The sequence below is a fragment of the Paramormyrops kingsleyae genome, chromosome 3, assembly GCF_048594095.1.
Source record: "Paramormyrops kingsleyae isolate MSU_618 chromosome 3, PKINGS_0.4, whole genome shotgun sequence".
Taxonomy (NCBI): domain Eukaryota; kingdom Metazoa; phylum Chordata; class Actinopteri; order Osteoglossiformes; family Mormyridae; genus Paramormyrops; species Paramormyrops kingsleyae.
The window spans coordinates 21,166,918-21,185,286 of NC_132799.1; the positions used below are offsets into that span (position 1 = coordinate 21,166,918).

At 44.1% G+C, this 18,369-nt stretch overlaps 2 protein-coding genes across 7 annotated transcripts in view; one reads left to right on the forward strand and one right to left on the reverse strand.

The window, feature by feature from the left end:
- Window positions 1-7,216, reverse strand: part of zswim8 (zinc finger, SWIM-type containing 8) — a 56,663-nt gene extending 49,447 nt beyond the window's left edge. For all 5 annotated transcript variants that reach the window (XR_011989524.1, XR_011989523.1, XR_011989522.1 and 2 more), the window contains exon 1: window positions 7,039-7,216. Coding sequence is in view for 1 of the 5 variants with exons in the window: in XM_023821536.2 (XP_023677304.2) it covers window positions 7,039-7,216 (178 nt within the window). In the remaining 4 variants the exon portion in view is untranslated. The remainder of the gene's footprint in view (window positions 1-7,038) is intronic.
- Window positions 7,217-8,056: 840 nt separating this feature from the next.
- On the forward strand, window positions 8,057-16,660 carry LOC140588207 (uncharacterized). 2 transcript variants are annotated; one of them, XM_072709827.1, is made up of 4 exons: window positions 8,057-8,826; window positions 15,667-15,921; window positions 16,116-16,222; window positions 16,491-16,660. In XM_072709827.1, the coding sequence occupies exons 1-4, from the start codon at window positions 8,404-8,406 to the stop codon at window positions 16,519-16,521; spliced, it is 816 nt and encodes a 271-aa protein (XP_072565928.1). In that variant the 5' UTR covers window positions 8,057-8,403; the 3' UTR covers window positions 16,522-16,660. The 2 variants fall into 2 exon arrangements, 1 of the variants encoding a protein (XP_072565928.1); XR_011989527.1 differs by lacking the exons at window positions 15,667-15,921; window positions 16,116-16,222; window positions 16,491-16,660 and adding an exon at window positions 9,089-9,513 and having other exon boundaries at window positions 8,698-8,826.
- Window positions 16,661-18,369: the final 1,709 nt, after the last annotated feature.

Below are 18,369 nucleotides of genomic sequence, written 5' to 3' on the forward strand. Positions count from 1 at the left end.
AAAAAAAACAATAGGGATCCTGCAGCTAACGCTGTTTAGACCCCTAATAATAGAATTTGTAAACAATCTCTGACACTACAATAGGTAGGTAATTCACTTGTAGCTTATCAGTGGAATCAATATTTTTTTTTTGCACCACGAATGTAACATTTTCCTTGGGTTTCATGTGTTTGTTGTTTGTGGGCATATACTGTACACAGTCACCTTGAGCCACTTCTGTTTGGTAAGCATAACTGGCACACGAGGGGCACAGCACTTCTGATTGGTGAGCATGAATGTTACACAAGGAGAATAAAATGAATTTGTAAAACTATTTTCTGGAAAATTTCAAATCCTGGGTCAGATGTGCTGTACAATGCATATCCTAAATCGCAGCCTTCGCGACTTGCTAATGGCATTGTTTGAAATCGTGATTTCAATTTGACCAAAAGTATGGTACTTGTTGGTGTGGTGGAAAAGCAATCTATAATGATGGGCGAAACATTTGTGCAGACACCAGTATTTTGGTATTATATGGACATTTACTAAAACCCACAATTTAACAAGCAGATTAGTAAGATGTTTGAAATATTAATACTCTGTATAAATTTGGTACATCCATATGTTAAATAAATGTGTCGGACTTTAAACGGCAAAAAGTACCACCACAAAACACTGGCATCTTTTTTTTTTAACCTTATTTATGATATCTCCTCTTTCAAAAGATGTTATGGATGCTGAGCTGTCCCTTTCTTCAACCGCCACTTCCATGATATACCAAAACGATAGTATGTGGCATGCACCGCTAACTGAATTTAATAAATATAAGGCTATGCCAAATTTATAAAGATTAATAACTTACGGATCTGCTTACTAAACTGTAGGTTAACTAAACGTCTGTACAGTACCAAAAAGCCAGCATCTGGACAAATATTTCGCCTATCATCTAAAACCCTAGTCAATATTGGCCATGCGCCATATAAGCTTGAGGAAATCGAGATCTGCAGTCCTACCTTTCATTAATATTTTAGGCATGCTACTAAACTGCTTACCAAATTGTGGGCATAACTGAACATCCATGTAGTATCTAAAAAACCAGTGTCCAGACAAATGTTTCATCCCTTATTTAAAGCCCTGGTGATTATTGCGCATGTGCCAATAATGTGATTTTGTGCAGCCCTAGCTAGGGCTGAACGATTTATCGATTTCAAATCAAAATCGCGATTTGAAACAACGCGATTAGCAAATCGCAAAGGCTGCGATTTAGGACATACATTATACAGCACGTCGGACCCGGAGTTTCAAACTGTTGTAAGAATAGTTTTCCAAACCCATACCGTGCTCCCTATGTGACAGTCATTCTCACCAATCACAAGTGCCGTGCTCCTTATGTGACAGTCATGCTCACCAATCAGAAGTGGGCCAAGGCGACTGAGTACACGCCCACAAACAGCAAACACGTGAAACCCAAAGAAAATATTGCATTCGCGGTGCGGAAAAAATACTGATTCTGCTACTGAGCTATAAGTGAATTGCCTTCCTATTTCATGGTCCGAGATTGTTTCAGAAAGGTCCTATCATCAATAGAACCGGGGATCTCCTTTTAAACAACAGCTGCGATATACTTCAGCGTATCACACCTTTTGTTTTTGTTAATGGAAAATCACATTAGCATATAACCCATCAAAACAACAATGAGACGGTCGGTAATCCTCACAGCAGCAGTCTGTGACCCCCAGAAATGCCATAAAATCCATAATACAGTCGTGTTTATGTCATACGTTTTTGTGCTCATTGATTTAAGTATTGATTTCCATAGATTAATCTTGTGAAATTAATCTTAATACCACAACAGTAATAAAATGAAAGCCTCGCTTTAACACAAATACTAATAGAACAGATCGCTGTAAATCATTACAGTTGGGTATGGGTATGGTCTTATTATTTAAAAAAGACATAAAAAGTGACGCATATAATGTTTTCTCCTTTGTTTTATATTTGTCAGAGCAACAAGGCAAAGGAATGATAAGCCGCTTCAGTCGAATCTTTGGTCAGATGCCTGGAGTGAGGCTTTTATACATTTACGTGTATGTAAGAGTTTTATTACCATGTAAATAGTCTGTAGGGTTTGTAAACTGCCCTAACATTTTTGATGCAGCTAATTCTAAGTTCATAATGGAATAATTTAGATTTGCCATAAGATTTCTTGCGTGAGTCTGAAAGCGTGTTACCCAAACCCGTGAGAGTTTGCAACCCTGAACACACATATTTTTTGTTTCCTCTGAATTGATTTGTATAAAAAACCTTATACAGTTGTTAAAAAGCGGAAACGTAGACCAACATGACCACCAAATTTTTTTCACAATAAATCCGATTTTCGATTTTAATCGATTTTCCTCTCCCCTACTCAAAATCAAACTACAGATGACAAAGTTTTAATTTGATTTTTTTTTTTTTACTTTAAAGTGCAATCTGACAAGCCAAAAAAGATGCTTGTAAGTGAGATGGCAGACCACGCCATTGTAAACACTTTTAGAAACTTGTAAAAACTTTTAGCATGTTAATGAATCCCGGCTTTTCCACAGTATGTATTAGCACCATATCTTTTGCAATATACATCGCGACAGCGTTTATTATTGCCTTCCCCATTCCCATCATATGGCACACAGTTCGAAAACGTGTCAGGGATGGTTGCTTGCTTAACTTTGGATGTTGTGCTGGTGCTGTGGGTATTTTCATTTCGCTGGGAGCTGTACTTCGCTGCGTGCCTCTGCTTTAGGTGCTGGAATAAATTTGTTGTGCTGCTTCCTTTGGTTGTAACAGTTTTTAAACAGACTTTGCAACGAGGACTTGTTTGGTCTGTGTCCGACGGCACAAAACCGAACCATTTCCATGTTGTTTGTGAATCCGCTACAGTGTTTGGGTGCGCTGCGCTAATGTACCCGTGAAGAATGGTGCGTCGCATTAGTTCTGCTTTTGGTGCTTGTATGTAAAATAAGTAATAAAATACATTTTCATAAAAACACATCGTCCTGAACTGTAAATTTGAATTAATTGATAAAATTAATTTATCACCCACCTCTACTTTAAATTCTCATCCTTGCATTAGAATATAGACCAGTTAATATTTTGATGGTATCTCATGTGGTAATGCTGCATCATATGTTTTAAATTTACTACACACTGAATATTAAATTGAAGCTTGACATAAAAGATTATATCGCAAATCAAATCGTAATCGCAATGTCAGTCAGAAAAATCGCGATTACATATTTTCCCCAAATTGTTCAGCCCTAGCCCTAGCTCTGATGACATTAGGAAAACTGGGCATCACTGCAAATGTAGTTTACATTTTCCTGTTCACCCAGAGCATAGAGAAACATACATTTCATCCAAAAGAGATAAAGGGAGGAGACATTACACACAGTGCAAAATGTAAACAAATAAGAAAAATCATTATGGTCGTCCATGAAAATCTCTCCTTATCTTTACATTTGTGGTCACCAGCAAAAACACCATTATGCCGTATCACATTCTCATGGCTATAGGCTATTTATACAAGTGGATCCATGCATGTTAATGTCTGATGCATAATTCACATTTAGTGTAACTAGTGATAACTACAGATGTTTTCAGTTCACCGGAAGAGGTGACAAGACGTAGTATTTGAAATAGAAAATGTAATACATAGTCTTTGTTTTGAATGAATAAATGGAAATTCAATAAATCACAGTTCACATTTTTAGATTTACTGTATGAATAGCTGGCATGCATTGTTATTTCACAGGTTTACTTGCAGTTCAAGGATTTACTATAGATGTCGTCTTTTCCCAATTTGTCCAAAACGTTGCATACACCCCTTCCTGAGTTTCTGTAAATATATGTATTTTTTCCACCTTAAAGTTTTGTTTGAAAAATCTAGGATTTTAAGTAAGAAGTTGCATAGGTACATTTAAGGCATCTTTTTGTGCATACGCAATATCGCTAAATGAAGCCCCAGGCTAATAAAAGGCCTGTAGACCAGAGGGATGCTGGGATATTGGAAATTGCTATCAACAGTCCAGACATTTCAGCCTGATGTCTGCTGGAAGACTCCAGCTAAGCAGCCTCTGTGGCACCTCTTTACCGCCAACAAGCGCATTCTAATTAAACACTGTCAGTTAAATAAATAAACCCAATCCCTTTAGAAGGTGAGACATTGAGTAATTCAGCTCATATAAATTGAATTTTTCAGTGTCTTTATCAAAGTGACTTGAACTTAAAAAGGCCCAAATAACACATAAAACACAACCCAGGACAAACTGTGGGCAAGCAGCCACCCACCCCCACACTCCCAGCTAACAAAGGTGAGTGTGTATGCGTACTAGGGCTGCACAATTAATTATATAAAAAAAATGAAATCACTTTAAATTACAACGGTTCTTCTGCCTTGTATGACATCAGCTGGATCAAAACATGCACTCCTACTTTACCCCAGAGAGACTTAAGCATCCTATAATTGTGCATGGGCACTTTTTCACCGAACCAGGTACCTTACTTTTGGTACTTCAATAAAGTAACATAAGTAAGGTACTTCGAGGTGTTGGTTTTCCACTAGCATAAAATCTGGTAATGGCACTGAATGACATTACAATGCGAGGTGGAGTATTTTGTACTGAATTTTAAAAATGGCTGTAGTGTATTATAGAGCTGGACAAAGTGCGATATTAATACCAACATCGCACGTTATTCACATGCAGTTCTTACTTTGCCAGTCAGCTATTAAGATCAGGCTTTTTCTCACCTTCAATTCGGTATGGACATTATAGCGCAGTGAGTTTAGGTTTCACTAAAACATTTTAAATGTATTCTTTGTCGACTAGACAGTGGAAATAGCCTGCCACTGACACGCAATAAAAACACTGCCTTGTAAACAGTTGTGAACTCAGAAATAATGATAAATGAAGCAAAAAAAAGTGATTTGGTTATAAAACATAAACAACAAAAAGATCCAGATGGCATGACAAGAAATTAAAAAGAATTTGGTTAAATATACTAATACAGCTCGCATATAGCGTGCTGTCCAAGTAATGAGATTTTCTTATAAATATAGTGATGTGATTTTGTTGACAAAAAATATCGGGGTATTTATAAAACAAAAAAGGAGTTCATAAATTTCTCACAAACGCGTCTTCGAGTGACTTAAATGGCAAAGATGAAAATGATTATGATTGTCTCAGAGAATGCATGCAGTGCTCATGCAAAAGCAGAGGTAAAACTTTAAACAGATTTTTTTTTTTTTTTTTTAAATTAAACATATGAGAATCTATAAGAGGAATAATAATAAAAATGGCAAAGCTTGCCAAGTTTTTTTTCCTATGACAGAGTAAAAGTATTTTAGCGAAACTTTAACCCCCTGCGCTATAATGTCTGTCCAGAAATTAAAGTAAGAAAAAGCCTTATTTTTATCTAGCTGACTAGCAATGTAAGAATTGTTTGTCCATAACATGCAATGTTGGTATTAATACTGCACATTGCCAAGCCATATAAAATACTACAACCATTTTTCGAATTCAGTACAAAACAAAATACCCCGCATCGCGTTGATGTCATTTGGTGCTGGTGCCAGTTTTTACACCAGTGGAAAACCAACACCTTGAAGTACCAAAAGTATGATACCTGGTGCAGTGGAAAACACCCTTGGTTATCCTAATTCAATGGCCAATTGAGTGTTTCCTTTCTGTTGTCAGAAGTTGATACGCTGGTCCTGGATCTTTCATAAGTTTGGCATAATCAAGTTAGGTTGTCGTTTCTTTTTGCAGTTTAATGAGTGCAATAAATGTTTAAATTTGAACAAAAAAAATCATTAGATAATCGTGATCTCAATTCCAAGCAAAAAATAAATCATGATTTAATTTTTTTTCCAGAATCATGTAGCCCTAATGCACACCACTTGACCCCATACGGCAACAAGCTGAAATAAAAACTGACAGCTTTCTACTAATTACACACAAACCAAACACCCAGAAACAAAATATTATGTTTATCTCTTCCTTGAGGGAAGCTGATCGCAGACTAAAATTGGTCAAAGAAAGAAGATACACCCAAGGCTAAACTTAATTTTTTATATAGCAAGCCCCCCAGCCATTGAAGGTCACAGCCACTATTCCAGGGAATTGAGTATTACCCAGTTTCCACCAAATACATGCGGGGGAGTTGGGGGTGGGGGCAGGCCGTTACATAGATTGAAACCAAGGGCCCGATTAGCAGCAGGCAGTGGGATGGGGAGGTCACCTACAACTCCACCTGCAAACAGTCAAAACTTGGGTAGACTATCAACAATCGGCAATACAGGGAGTCATTTGGACCATCATTTTCCACAATTTACCAGTGCACCGCCTTCGAAAAGGCTATTGGTAACACACAGAAAACCCTGGACTTCTCTCGTTTATTAGAACAAAGGCAGTTATTTCCTATGACCCCTAACAGGAAAATTTATTGAACACACCCAAGAACCCACCCACCATGCATTTTCTAAATGCTATCTATGCCACCTATACCAGTGGCTATAAGTACCCACTCTAAACGATTTCTTAGAAACAATTTAGGTTATGCCTGTAAACGTTGAGCACAAATAACCTAAACACTATCATTTTAGAACGGCGATCAGCCTAAAATCGTTTTACTTGGAAGCACTAGCGACTGTTACCAAAGTCCTACGGATGGGAGAGGTTAAGTAATTGAAAAGACAGGGCCTGAGACAGAGAGAATACCGGCCGAGTCGAGATTCAGAACAGTGTACAGCTCGGCAAACAAACACTTGTAACGTGAAGGCACTGAGCTCCGAGTCCCAGGAGGAACTTTATTCCAGTGTAACTTTAGCAAAGCTGTATATCAAAAATAGATCATGGCAAATTGAATAAATGGGAAAAGCTGTGAAGTGCTTTCCTTAAAAAGATCAACAAGACACCAAGGCAGAAATATTTCAACTTTCAAGACGAATTGCAACATCAAGGCCGATTCCGAAAAAATAATAGAATGAACAACCACAAACACAGTAACAGTGACAGCAGACCTCACCTTTTATTTTTACGGTGGGTGAATTGGGTCCGGCGGACTGTTTCCTCCATCCTCTCCAGTTCTGGCACAGGCTTTCTGCCTCGGAGATGAAAGAGCACAGCGAGTCTTCCTCGAAGCGGTCCGAGTCCTCGAAAGAGAACCGCTCTCCGTCCTCCCACTCAGCGAACATCAGTTCCATCACATCCGTGGACTTCTCCTCCCTTTTAAACACTCAGCGGCGGATCCCCACCCCTCTTCCACCGCCCCGATCACGAAACCTCGGAGCCCGCCGGGCTGCCGGGACACTCCGCTGAAGCTGGGGGAGGGGCGAGGGAAGCACAGCCGAGTTACTGGAGCCGAGTGTCTGCAGCCCTCACGCCGGTCGCGACGGAGAAAGACTGTGCTCTTTGTCCACTTTGTGGGATTTCTTAAGGTTTTACCAATATAACTACAATCAAACCCACACGAAGTATTATTACAAATGTGCCGTCAATTTTTGTGGGTGTGAAGTGTTAAAAATTACTACATACGTATGACAGCTACCATTAAAAAAACTAAAGACAAAACAATCCCCACACGGTTAGATAGTGCGGAACGACGAGCAGGGAGTAGTATCAGGCAGAGGCGTTGTGTTTAAAAGAAAAAGAAAAATGACCACGACGTGTCCGTCCATGCACTTTTCAATGCCACTTGGACAGTGACAGACGTTTATTGCGGGCATCAGAAAGATGAGACGAGGAAAAGTTAAAAAGAAAAGCTTATCTTCCTTCTCAGTTGCCTTCAGTGCAGGCCGATAGGGTTATCGCAGACACAGTATCCCTTCCTTGGTCGCAAGCGGATCCCAGGCAGTTATCAGTGACGATCCGGCTTCAGGCTCTCCTACTTCCCCAGTCCTCTCCTTAGCCTAGCTTTTGTTTTCTTGCCCTTGTCCCCAGGCTCCGCTTGCAGATGAGGATTCCCCTCGGGCCCCCTCTCTTCAGTACACCTCCGCCATCGCTGTCCCCGCAAGAGCTGCTCTGACGGCCGCCTGGTGAAGCGGACCTGTCAAATGGGAGAAGGCAGACAGACACGGGGAGTTTAAGGGAAACCGAACGCCAATTATACCGGATACGGTTACAAAGCTGGCGGAAAAACACTTAACTAAAGATCTGGAAAATTTAATGTAAAAAATCGGTTGAGCACAATGAAGCCACCCCAGCTGGCGGCCAGCGCTCGCTCTGCCAGTTAGCCTAGCTTAGCTTCCTAGCTTAGCTAGCCAGGCTAATGTTTAAAAACCACCACCACTATCACCCCTCCCCCCCCCCCGAGACACAGCTCTAACTAGACTAATTCATATCCCGCTTTAAAGCGCACCGTTCGCTTCGCCAGCAAACAGAAGCTATCACGATGATAAACCTAGCTAACCGGCTCCGCATGTTGCTGAATAATGTTGATATTCTGTGTATGTTGTTTTTCTCCCTCCTCTCCACAGACTATGGCAGGAAGTCCCCGGGGGTAATCCGAATCCCACTAACCCAGAACCACAACAAAATGTATTTTATTATGGTTGCTGTAATTATAGGTGCCCAGTGTGCCCCAATCCTTTCTCCGTACACTCACTCGTATTCCTCTTTTCCTTTGTGTGTGTTTTGTTTTTATAGCTCGTCTTTCGTTGCCCCGGCCGGCTCCTTTTCTGCCCTCCCCCCGGTCCCGGTGTCGTCCGCCGGGGCCCCGCCGCTCCCTCCCACCCTTGCGCAATGCGTCTGGGCCGCCCGTAACACCGGGGTCCCCCGATCTCTCCAGCCCGTCCCCTGCCGGCTCTTCCTTAAGGTAGGAAGATGGCTCTCCCGTACTCAGGCACAGGCTTCAGCCGAGGCTCCTCCATCAGCTGATCGCGGCTTCCGCTTCGCGTTCTAGCCTCGTTCCTTCGGCTTCCCCCGCACCGAATGACAGCTATTTTTAATTCCGTGTCCCGTCACCGTCCATATATGGTTAAGGGCCGTAGCCATATTTCCACATTAATATTTTGTCAATAATAATAATAAAATAAGAATAATATTAATAATAAATCATGCTGCGTTTTTTGTTCTAGGGAGGTTTAAATGATGTGGCCTTTGACCCCCAGCACCCACTAAGCTGATCGGAGCGCTTCAGCACAACAACGCTGACGCTGCGACCCAGGAAGAAATGTGTCTCTGGGTGCCGATGCTACGCTGTCTCTACCGTGGCATGGAAATCGGTTAAGGCAGCGATTTCCTTGGACGTTTTTGCATCGGAAGTCCTCATGGTTATGGTTTTGCGAAAAGCACGCGTTTTATTAAACCAATTAAGTCATTTTGAATTTCTACTGCAACCGAATATACTCAGTGTTGTTAAAAAACAAATTGCCCAGTTTTAGTGTGATTGGAATCAGACTTCGTATGACCTCAAATGTATGTTTATTTTGTACGTTTATTTTCTTATTGGCAGTGTAGAATTCCTGAGTCCCTGTTTTTAAAGGTATGAATTTGAACAACATCAGGGTTTATTGTCACTATTATTTTTAAGTTAGTGTCAATTCATAGCTACCATATCACAGGTACCTCTCTGGTTGTTGTCTTTCTCTTTTATCTTAAACTTCTCCAAGGATTGTAGTCTCCCACCCCCCAATACACTGGGTCTTCTAATAATACGCCCAAGTGAAGATGACTTACACCTGCTCAGTTTAGCTTCAAGTGAAATTTCAAACTTTGATTTGATCAAGAATCCACTTGCTGGAGTCACATGGGTCCACCAAGCAGGGGTCCCCGGAATCCATCTTTAAATTTAACTTATATAGTTACATTTAGTCTACATTGTTAAGAAAAATTCATGTCCCACATTACCCTTCATCTGTAAGATAACTCTCCATATGGGTTCAGTTATAAATAAAAACATGTCAACAACAGCATCAAAATATTTCAAAGGCACCACCACAGGCTCCATGAGCATCTATCAGATGATGGGACCTCAATTAAAGAAACTGGACTAGTTGCAAAAACTCCATCAGAGGCTGAAGGCCGTATTTCTAAGGTGGAGGACATCACCACACAACTTGCGGGTAAAAAAGAGAAAAATGATTAACTGCTTAAAAATCTCTGAAATCATAATGAATATCTTGAGAACAGGAGTTGGTGCAGTAATGTCAGGATTGTAGGCCTGAAAGAAAGTTTGGAAGTGGGTGAGTAGATAATCTGTGAGCAAAAGGTCCAGTCCGAGGGACTTGGCATTGACTCGACCACAGAGTTTGGGATCGAAAGAGTGCATTGGGCTGCCATTCCCAAACCACCGGAAAACAAGCTGCCAAGGCTAGTGACGATTAGGTTTTTAGGCCCCTCTGCGAGAGGGAAAGTGCTTAGATTGGCTAGCGAGTTGTGTGGAGGAACTGCAAGATCTCTATATTCCTTGACTTCTCAAGAGAATTAGCTCAGTAGCGCAAATCATTTATGGCTGCTTTAAAGATTCTACAAGGTGTGGAAATCAGATATACCCTCACTTATCCTGTATCTCCTCACTTCATATGAAAAGAGAGGGTTGTGCTTTCACCACCAGTGAGGAAACAGAGAAGTTTATCAAGGTAAATTGTAGCATGAAGGATTGAAACAGTAATCATATTTGTTGGGAAATAATTGCAGTGGTGGAGATTGGGATTTGTGGCTGCCCACAGCAATGTCTAGTTGAATAGCTGTAAGGGTGGATAGTTAGTGGTACCCAATAATAATAATTTAACCTTTATTGTCCCTCATGGAGAAATTCTTTTTACGCCTCCATCAACTTGCTCTTTGTAGAACAAGCTGTCTGCGAAGGGCAGCCACCAATGCCCCATATTACAGTAGTTTTCCCTGTCTACATGTCGACGCTGAAAACGGAGTTTCTTGAAATCTTCACCCTGGATGGAGTTTTGCAAAAGCTCCGTTTTCAGTGATATGAGAAGCCGTTTACGTGTGGGCAAAAGCCCAAGACGTATAGAAAAAGGTACGTTTTAAAATATACCCGTGTACGTGTGGACAAGGCATAAGACTGATACAAACTATCCTAGCAGTGCACTTCTGGTTGTTCCCAGTGTCTCCTGCTTCACCTTATTTTTGTGTACTGTTGTCTTAGAAATTTTGAACCTGAAAGAATCTTGCAGCTCAGCATAGCCTTCTGCCAGCAGGACCAGGATTAAATCAGGATTTAAAAATGCAGATTTGTTTACAAATTTAGAGTTGTCTCATTTTTTTCTCCGGCTGTACTGAGGCATTTTGATGAGTGGTCTTTACTGGTCTTGAAATAAAACCTTGAGTCCTCTATGTCCAAGACAAGACCAAGTCAAAATAAAGTTGATTCTGAGACAAGACTAAGACCGGTCTCGAGTACTACAACACTACCTACAAGACAATGAAGCCCAAAAATTTAACCAATGCTGGGTTGGCTACATATTTCATTAATCATTCACGACAAAAGAAACGTGGTTAATCCTTCAAATCCAACTCTAGAATAGATTTTTTTGGTATTCAACTCCACTGCTGAACAAGTACTAGATTGTAAAATGGGCTCACTAGCATTGTCAGACCATGCAAAATTAGATCAAATTAGATATTACCTTGAACACAGAAATAATGAAAAGGGGTAGATGGTGAATGAAATCCATGTTATTACAGGTTGAGAGGTTCAGTACATTGTTGGTGGAGAATTTGAACTCTTTTTGAAATCAACATAGGAACACCAGAAACATTAGCATCAGTTTGGGAGGCATCAAAAGCATATATTATAGGAAAACTGATTGCACATACATCAAAAATAAAAAAGAAAGTATGAAATTAATACAAAAAACTGGAAAGTGAAATTTGTATATTAGAAAAGGCAAACTCATTCTTAGGATAAATATCAAAATCTTTGTAGACATAAGATTCAGTTGCAAAAAATCTACAATAAAAGAACAGAGTACACTCAAAAAAATGATTTGTGACCCTAGTAAACATTAAGAAGTAGTTTTAAGTAAAATGTAACTAAAATATCTGAAATCAGAAGTGTATTCTGATTCTGAAATCAGAGCTGTCAACTGATCACTACCTGGTGGTGGGTTGGCTCCGCTGGTGGGGGAGGAAGCTGGTCAGACCTGGCAGGCCCAAGCGTATAGTGAGGGTCTGCTAGGAACGTCTGGCGGAATCCCCTGTCAGGAGTTTCAACTCCTACCTCCGGCAGAACTTCTCCCATGTCCCGGGGGAGGCGGGGGACATTGAGTCCGAATGGGCCATGTTCTGTGCCTCCATTGTGGAGGCGGCTGACCGGAGCTGTGGCCGTAAGGTGGTCGGTGCCTGTCGTGGCGGCAATCCCCGAACCCGCTGGTGGACACCAGTGGTGAGGGATGCCGTCAAGCTGAAGAAGGAGTCCTACAGGGCCTTTTTAGCCTGTGGGACTCCAGAGGCAGCTGACAGGTACCGGCAGGCCAAGCAGGGTGCGGCTTTGGTGGTCGCTGAGGCAAAAACTTGAGTATAGGAGGAGTTTGGCAAGGCCATGGAAAACGACTTTCGGACGGCTTCGAGGAGATTCTGGTCCACCGTCCGGTGGCTCCGGGTGGGAAAGCGGTGCAACATCAACACTGTTTATGGTGGGGATGGGGTGCTGCTGACCTCAACTTGGGACGTTTTGGGTTGGTGGAAGGAGTACTTCGAAGACCTCCTCAATCCCACCGACACGTCTTCCAATGTGGAAGCAGAGTATGGGGACTTGGGTGTGGACTCCCCTATCTCTGGGGCGGAGGTCACTGAGGTGGTTAAAAAGCTCCTCAGTGGCCGAGCCCCAGGGGTGGATGAGATCCGCCCGGAGTTCCTTAAGGCTCTGGATGCTGTGGGGCTGTCCTGGCTGACACGCATCTGCAGCATCGCATGGACATCGGGGGCAGTGCCTCTGGACTGGCAGACCGGGGTGGTGGTCCCTCTGTTTAAGAAGGGGGACCAGAGGGTGTGCTCCAACTATAGGGGGATCACACTCATCAGCCTCCCTGGTAAGGTCTATTTGGGGGTTCTGGAGAGGAGGGTCCGCCGGATTGTCGAACCTCGGATTCAGGAGGAGCAGTGTGGCCGTGGAACAGTGGACCAGCTCTATACTCTCCGCAGGGTTCTGGAGGGTTCATGGGAGTTTGCCCAACCAGTCTACATGTGTTTTGTGGACTTGGAAAAGGCATTCGACCGTGTCCCTTGGGGAGTCCTGTGGGGGGTGCTCTGGGAGTATGGGGTGCCGGGCTTCCTTTTAAGGGCTGTTCGGTCCCTGTATTGGGTGCCAGAGTCTGGTCCGCATGGGCGGCAATAAGTCGGACTTGTTTCCGGTGAGGGTTGGACTCCGTCAGGGCTGCCCTTTGTCACTGATTCTTTTCATAGTTTTTATGGACAGAATTTCTAGGCGCAGCCAGGGCGTTGAGGGTGTCCGGTTTGGTGACCTCAGGATCAGGTCTCTGCTTTTTGCAGATGATGTGGTTCTGTTGGCCTCATCGGACCGTGACCTTCGGCTCTCACTGGGACAGTTCGCAGCTGAGTGTGAAGCGGCTGGGATGAGAATCAGCACCTCCAAATCCGAGACCATGGTCCTCAGCCGGAAAAGGGTGGAATGCTCTCTCCGGGTCAGGGATGGGGTCCTCCCCCAAGTGGAGGAGTTTAAGTACCTCGGGGTCTTGTTCACGAGTGGGGGGACGATGGAGCGGGAGATCGACAGGCGGATCGGTGCGGCGTCCACATTGATGCGGGCGCTGCATCAGTCTGTCATGGTGAAAAAGGAACTGAGCCAAAAGGCAAAGCTCTTGATTTACCAGTCGATCTACGTCCCCACATCTAAACCGAAATGCTAAGAATAAGGACTTTATACTACGTTAAGCGTTTTCCCCTCCATTGATGCCCATTATAAGGAAAAGGCTTAATGTAAAATAAAGTCCATATTCCTTGTATTTCGGTTTAGATTTTTTGACAGGTGAAAGTGTTTATGACCAGATATATGTGTGAGAAATTTGGTGATTTTTGGTGGCTGTCTTGGTACTTTAAGTTACATTAAGCATTTTCCTTATAATGGGCGTCAATGGAGGGGAAAACGCTTAACGTAAAATAAAATCCATATTCCTTGTATTTCGGTTTTGATTTTTTTGTCAGGTGAAAGTCTTTATGACGACCAGATGTGTGTGTGCGAAATTTGGTGATTATTGGTCGCTATTTTGGTACATTAAACATATATATATATATAGTAATTAGAACATAATTTCCGAAATGCGTACTATACAACATGTTTTCAGCACGCCAGCACGCAAATTTTTACACAGTATTCACGATTCTCCCAACCTTATCAAGTAGACTCGTGACTTGCCCATGCCGTTAGTTGACCAATCACAGTATGATTGTCAGAAGAGATGTATATTCAGTGAGTTTAATGATTAATTTATTAAGAAGCGGCGAGAGAGTGACTAAAAAAAACGGATGCTGAAAAAAAGTGAAGAATTTGATTAGTGGAAGCAAAAATACAAAGAAAAGTGAAGAATTGAAATCAAACTCCAGGGGGAACCCTGGTTCATAATTATGAAGTGGCTTCACCGCACGTTGCTTTTAAAGTAGGAGGACAGCAATGCTTTAATGCAGTATAACTATGGAGTTATTTTTGTGCCACAATACTGAGCGGGCAGGGGACCTTTCGCGAGCAAAATCTCGTGTCTGCACTAGTGAACGAATCGAACGAATCGTTCTTTTTAACTCGTTTTTTTTAGTGAACGGATTTAACCGATTCGTAAGTCTGAACGAATCGATTTTTAAAATTATTTAAAAACGTTTTTAAAACTGATCTTTGACTATTTAACATCCAAAAGGATTTGGATTTATTTTTCAAGTGCCGTCTGCACTTGTCTTATCACTTTTAGGTTTATTCTTATGTTCGTCACTTACATTCGTCACTTTTGCGTTCGTAGACTTCCGTCTGGTGCCGAGAACACCCGAACGGCCGAGTACCTGGGCCGGTATGCATAAAAATTGCGTCACAATTCTAAGAGTGACGTGATTTTGCTCCTACTCCCAGACTTAAGAATAAGTGGCATGCATAAACATTCTTAAGTGTTAAGACTTGATCTCAGCTCCTAAATTATTTAAGAGAGTTGGAGAAGACTCCTAAGCCAGTTAGGAGTTGAAAGATGGCAGCTGCACTATGCGCACTCAGATGGAGACCGCACACTTTCTGTGAAAGAAAGGAGGTACTGCGGATTTACGATGAAAACGAGTTGATAAAAAGATACAGGCATTATTTTTGTTACCGACCTAATTAGGAACCGGATACAATCGAACAACAATTGAAACAATTGAACACACCCCTTCATGTTGACAGTGGGGGCACTGCATACGGAGCAGATGGAGGTGTCTAAGAAAACATAATCCTAGCATAGACTGGCGAGCCAGGGAGATAACATCGTGGTCGGAACAATGTCTTGGAGAATGCATGTCTCTCCCGTGTAAGGCAACAGGTGTGGAGAGCCCCGAACCAGAGGATTTATCAGTCATTCCGGAGGAATACCAGGACTACGCGGACGTCTTTAGTAAAGAGAGGGCATACAGCCTTCCTCCCCATCGGGACTGCGATTGTGCCATTGATTTACTGGGGGGAGCCTCCCTGCCTCACGGTAGGTTGTATCCCATCTCCTTACAGGAACAAGATGCCTTGGAAACCTACATTCGGGAGGGACTACGCCAGGGAATAATCCAGCCTTCCACCTCGCCCATGACCGCAGGATTCTTCTTCGTCAAGAAGGATGGGGGACTAAGGCCGGTAATCGACTACCGAGCTCTGAATGCTATCTCCGTTAAGAGGAGAGAACCCCTTCTCTTAATCCCGTCCGCATTAGAGCAAGTACGCGAGGCGGTTATATTCACCAAGTTAGACCTACGAAGCGCGTACAATCTGGTGAGAATCCGCGAGGGCGACGAATGGAAAACATCGTTTATTACCAGTAGGGGGCAGTACGAGTCATGCCGTACGGATTAGCTAACAGCCCCTCCATATTCCAGTCTTTTATGAACAGAGTGTTTTACGACATGTTGAATAAATTCGTTATAGTGTACATCGACGATATCCTGATCTATTCACCCTCCAAGCAGGCACACATTCGACATGTGAAGCAAGTGCTGCAGAGACTCCGGGAGCACCACCTGTATGCGAAAGGGGAGAAATGCGAATTCCATCAGGAGAAGGTGAAGTTCCTGGGGTATGTCATACAACCTGGGGAGGTGGCCATGGACGGACAGAAAATAACAGCGATCATGGACTGGCCACCTCCCCGTACTCTAAAAGAGTTGCAACGTTTCCTAGGCTTTGCAAACTTTTATCGTCGATTCATTAGGAATTTCAGCCAAACGGCTGCCCCCCTCACATCCCTCACCCGCGGCAAACCGACCCGTTTGCCCTGGACACCGGTTCAAGATCGAGCGTTTGACCGTCTAAAGTGTGCTTTCTGTACCGCACCTATCTTGAAGCAACCACGACCAGAGCTCCCCTTCGAGGTAGAGGTGGACGCATCCGAGGCAGGCGTTGGTGCTGTGCTGATTCAGCGAGATCCCGAGACCGGACGCCGTCACCCCTGTGCCTACTTTTCTCGCAAACTGTCCTCAGCCAAACGCAATTACGACGTGAGTGATAGGGAGCTACTCGCAATGAAGTTGGCCTTGGAGGAGTGGCGACATTGGCTGGAGGGGGCTCAACATCCCTTCCTAGTATTAACCGACCACAGGAACCTAGAGTACCTGCAGTCCGCCAAACGTCTCTCCGCTCGACAGGCACGTTGGGCACACTGGTTTTCCCGTTTCTCGTTTAGGGTGAGTTACCTTCCGGGGGAGAAGAATCGGAAGGCGGACGCTTTGTCCAGACAGTACGATCCCCCCGAGAATGAGGATCGCACGGTTCCCATCCTCGATCCCTCCTGTTTTGTGAGAATCCGGCTGGAGAACGAGAACGGAGCCGCCTCCTCGGGATGCCCCACCGGATTGAGGTACGTCTCGCGAACGCACCGTTTGCAATTGTTGCACTGGATTAATTCCCAGCCCGGAATGGGACATCCAGGGGTTTCGGCGACTCAGCGCTTGGTGTCCCGCCGATATTGGTGGCCCGGATGGCAGCAAGAAGTTCGAGCCTTTGTGGACAGCTGCCCTGAGTGTGCACGTAATAAATCCAGCAACCTCAGCCCAGCAGGGCTGTTACAACCTTTACCTGTCCCCTCCAGACCTTGGTCCCACGAGGTGATGGATTTCATCACCGACCTGCCTCGTTCCGCCGGTAGACAGGTTTTCGAAAATGTGTCGCCTGGTTCCTTTACCGAAATTGCCTTCTGCTATCGAGCTTGCCGAAGTGTTGATACAGGAACTCTTCAGTTACTGGCATTCCAGAGGATATTGTATCGGATCAGGGTCCTCAGTTCGCTTCCCGTGTGTTTAGAGAATTTTGACGTAAACTGAATATCACCCTCAGCTTAACATCCGCTTATCATCCGCAATCGAACGGATTAGCTGAGAGGACCAATCAGTAGGTCTCCAAGGCTCTCCGCTTACTAGTCCGATCCGACCCCACCAAGTGGACGTCTCATCTCGTCTGGGCGGAGTACTCCCTCAATTCCCGGGTAAGTCTGGTAACCAACCTTACCCCTTTCCAGTGCGTGCTGGGCTTCCAACCCCTGGGTTCCCTTGGGATGTTCCTGCGGGGACCGTCCCCAAAGTAGACACCTGGTACCAGGAGAGCCAGGGCGCCTGGCGGAGGATACAGCGTGCCCTCCGCGTGCAGTCCACTAGAACCAAGGTTCAAGCCGACAAGCACAGGCGTCCAGGATTTCCCTTCCGTGTCGGACAACAGGTGTGGTTGTCGACCAGGAACCTGCGGATCCCGGGTTGCCGTAAGTTCATAACCAGATACATAGGACCCTTTCGGATACTACAAAGGGTAGGACCAGTAACCGTCAAACTCCAGTTGCCTCGAGTGTACCGTATTTCGCCTACTTTCCACGTTTCCCTTTTGAAACCAGTGAAATACAGCAGTCTGCGTCCTCCCACGGACTTGACAGTAGAAGACCCTGCTCCTGTGCCGGACGATCCGGAACCCGTGGTGCGGGCTGTATTGAATTCCCAGCGGCGACAGGGGTGTCTGCAATACCTGGTGGACTGGACCGGTACAGGCTCGGACGAGCGAAGTTGGGTGCCGGCCACGGAGGTGTCGGACCCCACCTTGACGGCGAAGTTTCATCAGACCCATCCCAACAAGCAGGCACCCCGACCCCGTGGGCGTCCCCGCAAACGGCGTGGACCTCCTGGAGGCGGTCGTCAGGGGGGGGGGTACTGTCACGCCCACAGGGGCGGACCCGACGGGTGC

Bases quoted from the DNA above. Each gene is read 5' to 3' on its own strand.
- LOC140588207 (XM_072709827.1), top strand. From the start codon at position 8,404: ATGATAAACCTAGCTAACCGGCTCCGCATGTTGCTGAATAATGTTGAT. The intron at 8,827-15,666 runs GTAGGAAGATGG...ATCTCCTTACAG, and splicing joins CCTGCCGGCTCTTCCTTAAG to GAACAAGATGCCTTGGAAAC. The intron at 15,922-16,115 runs GTGAGAATCCGC...CCCTCCAAGCAG, and splicing joins TACGAAGCGCGTACAATCTG to GCACACATTCGACATGTGAA.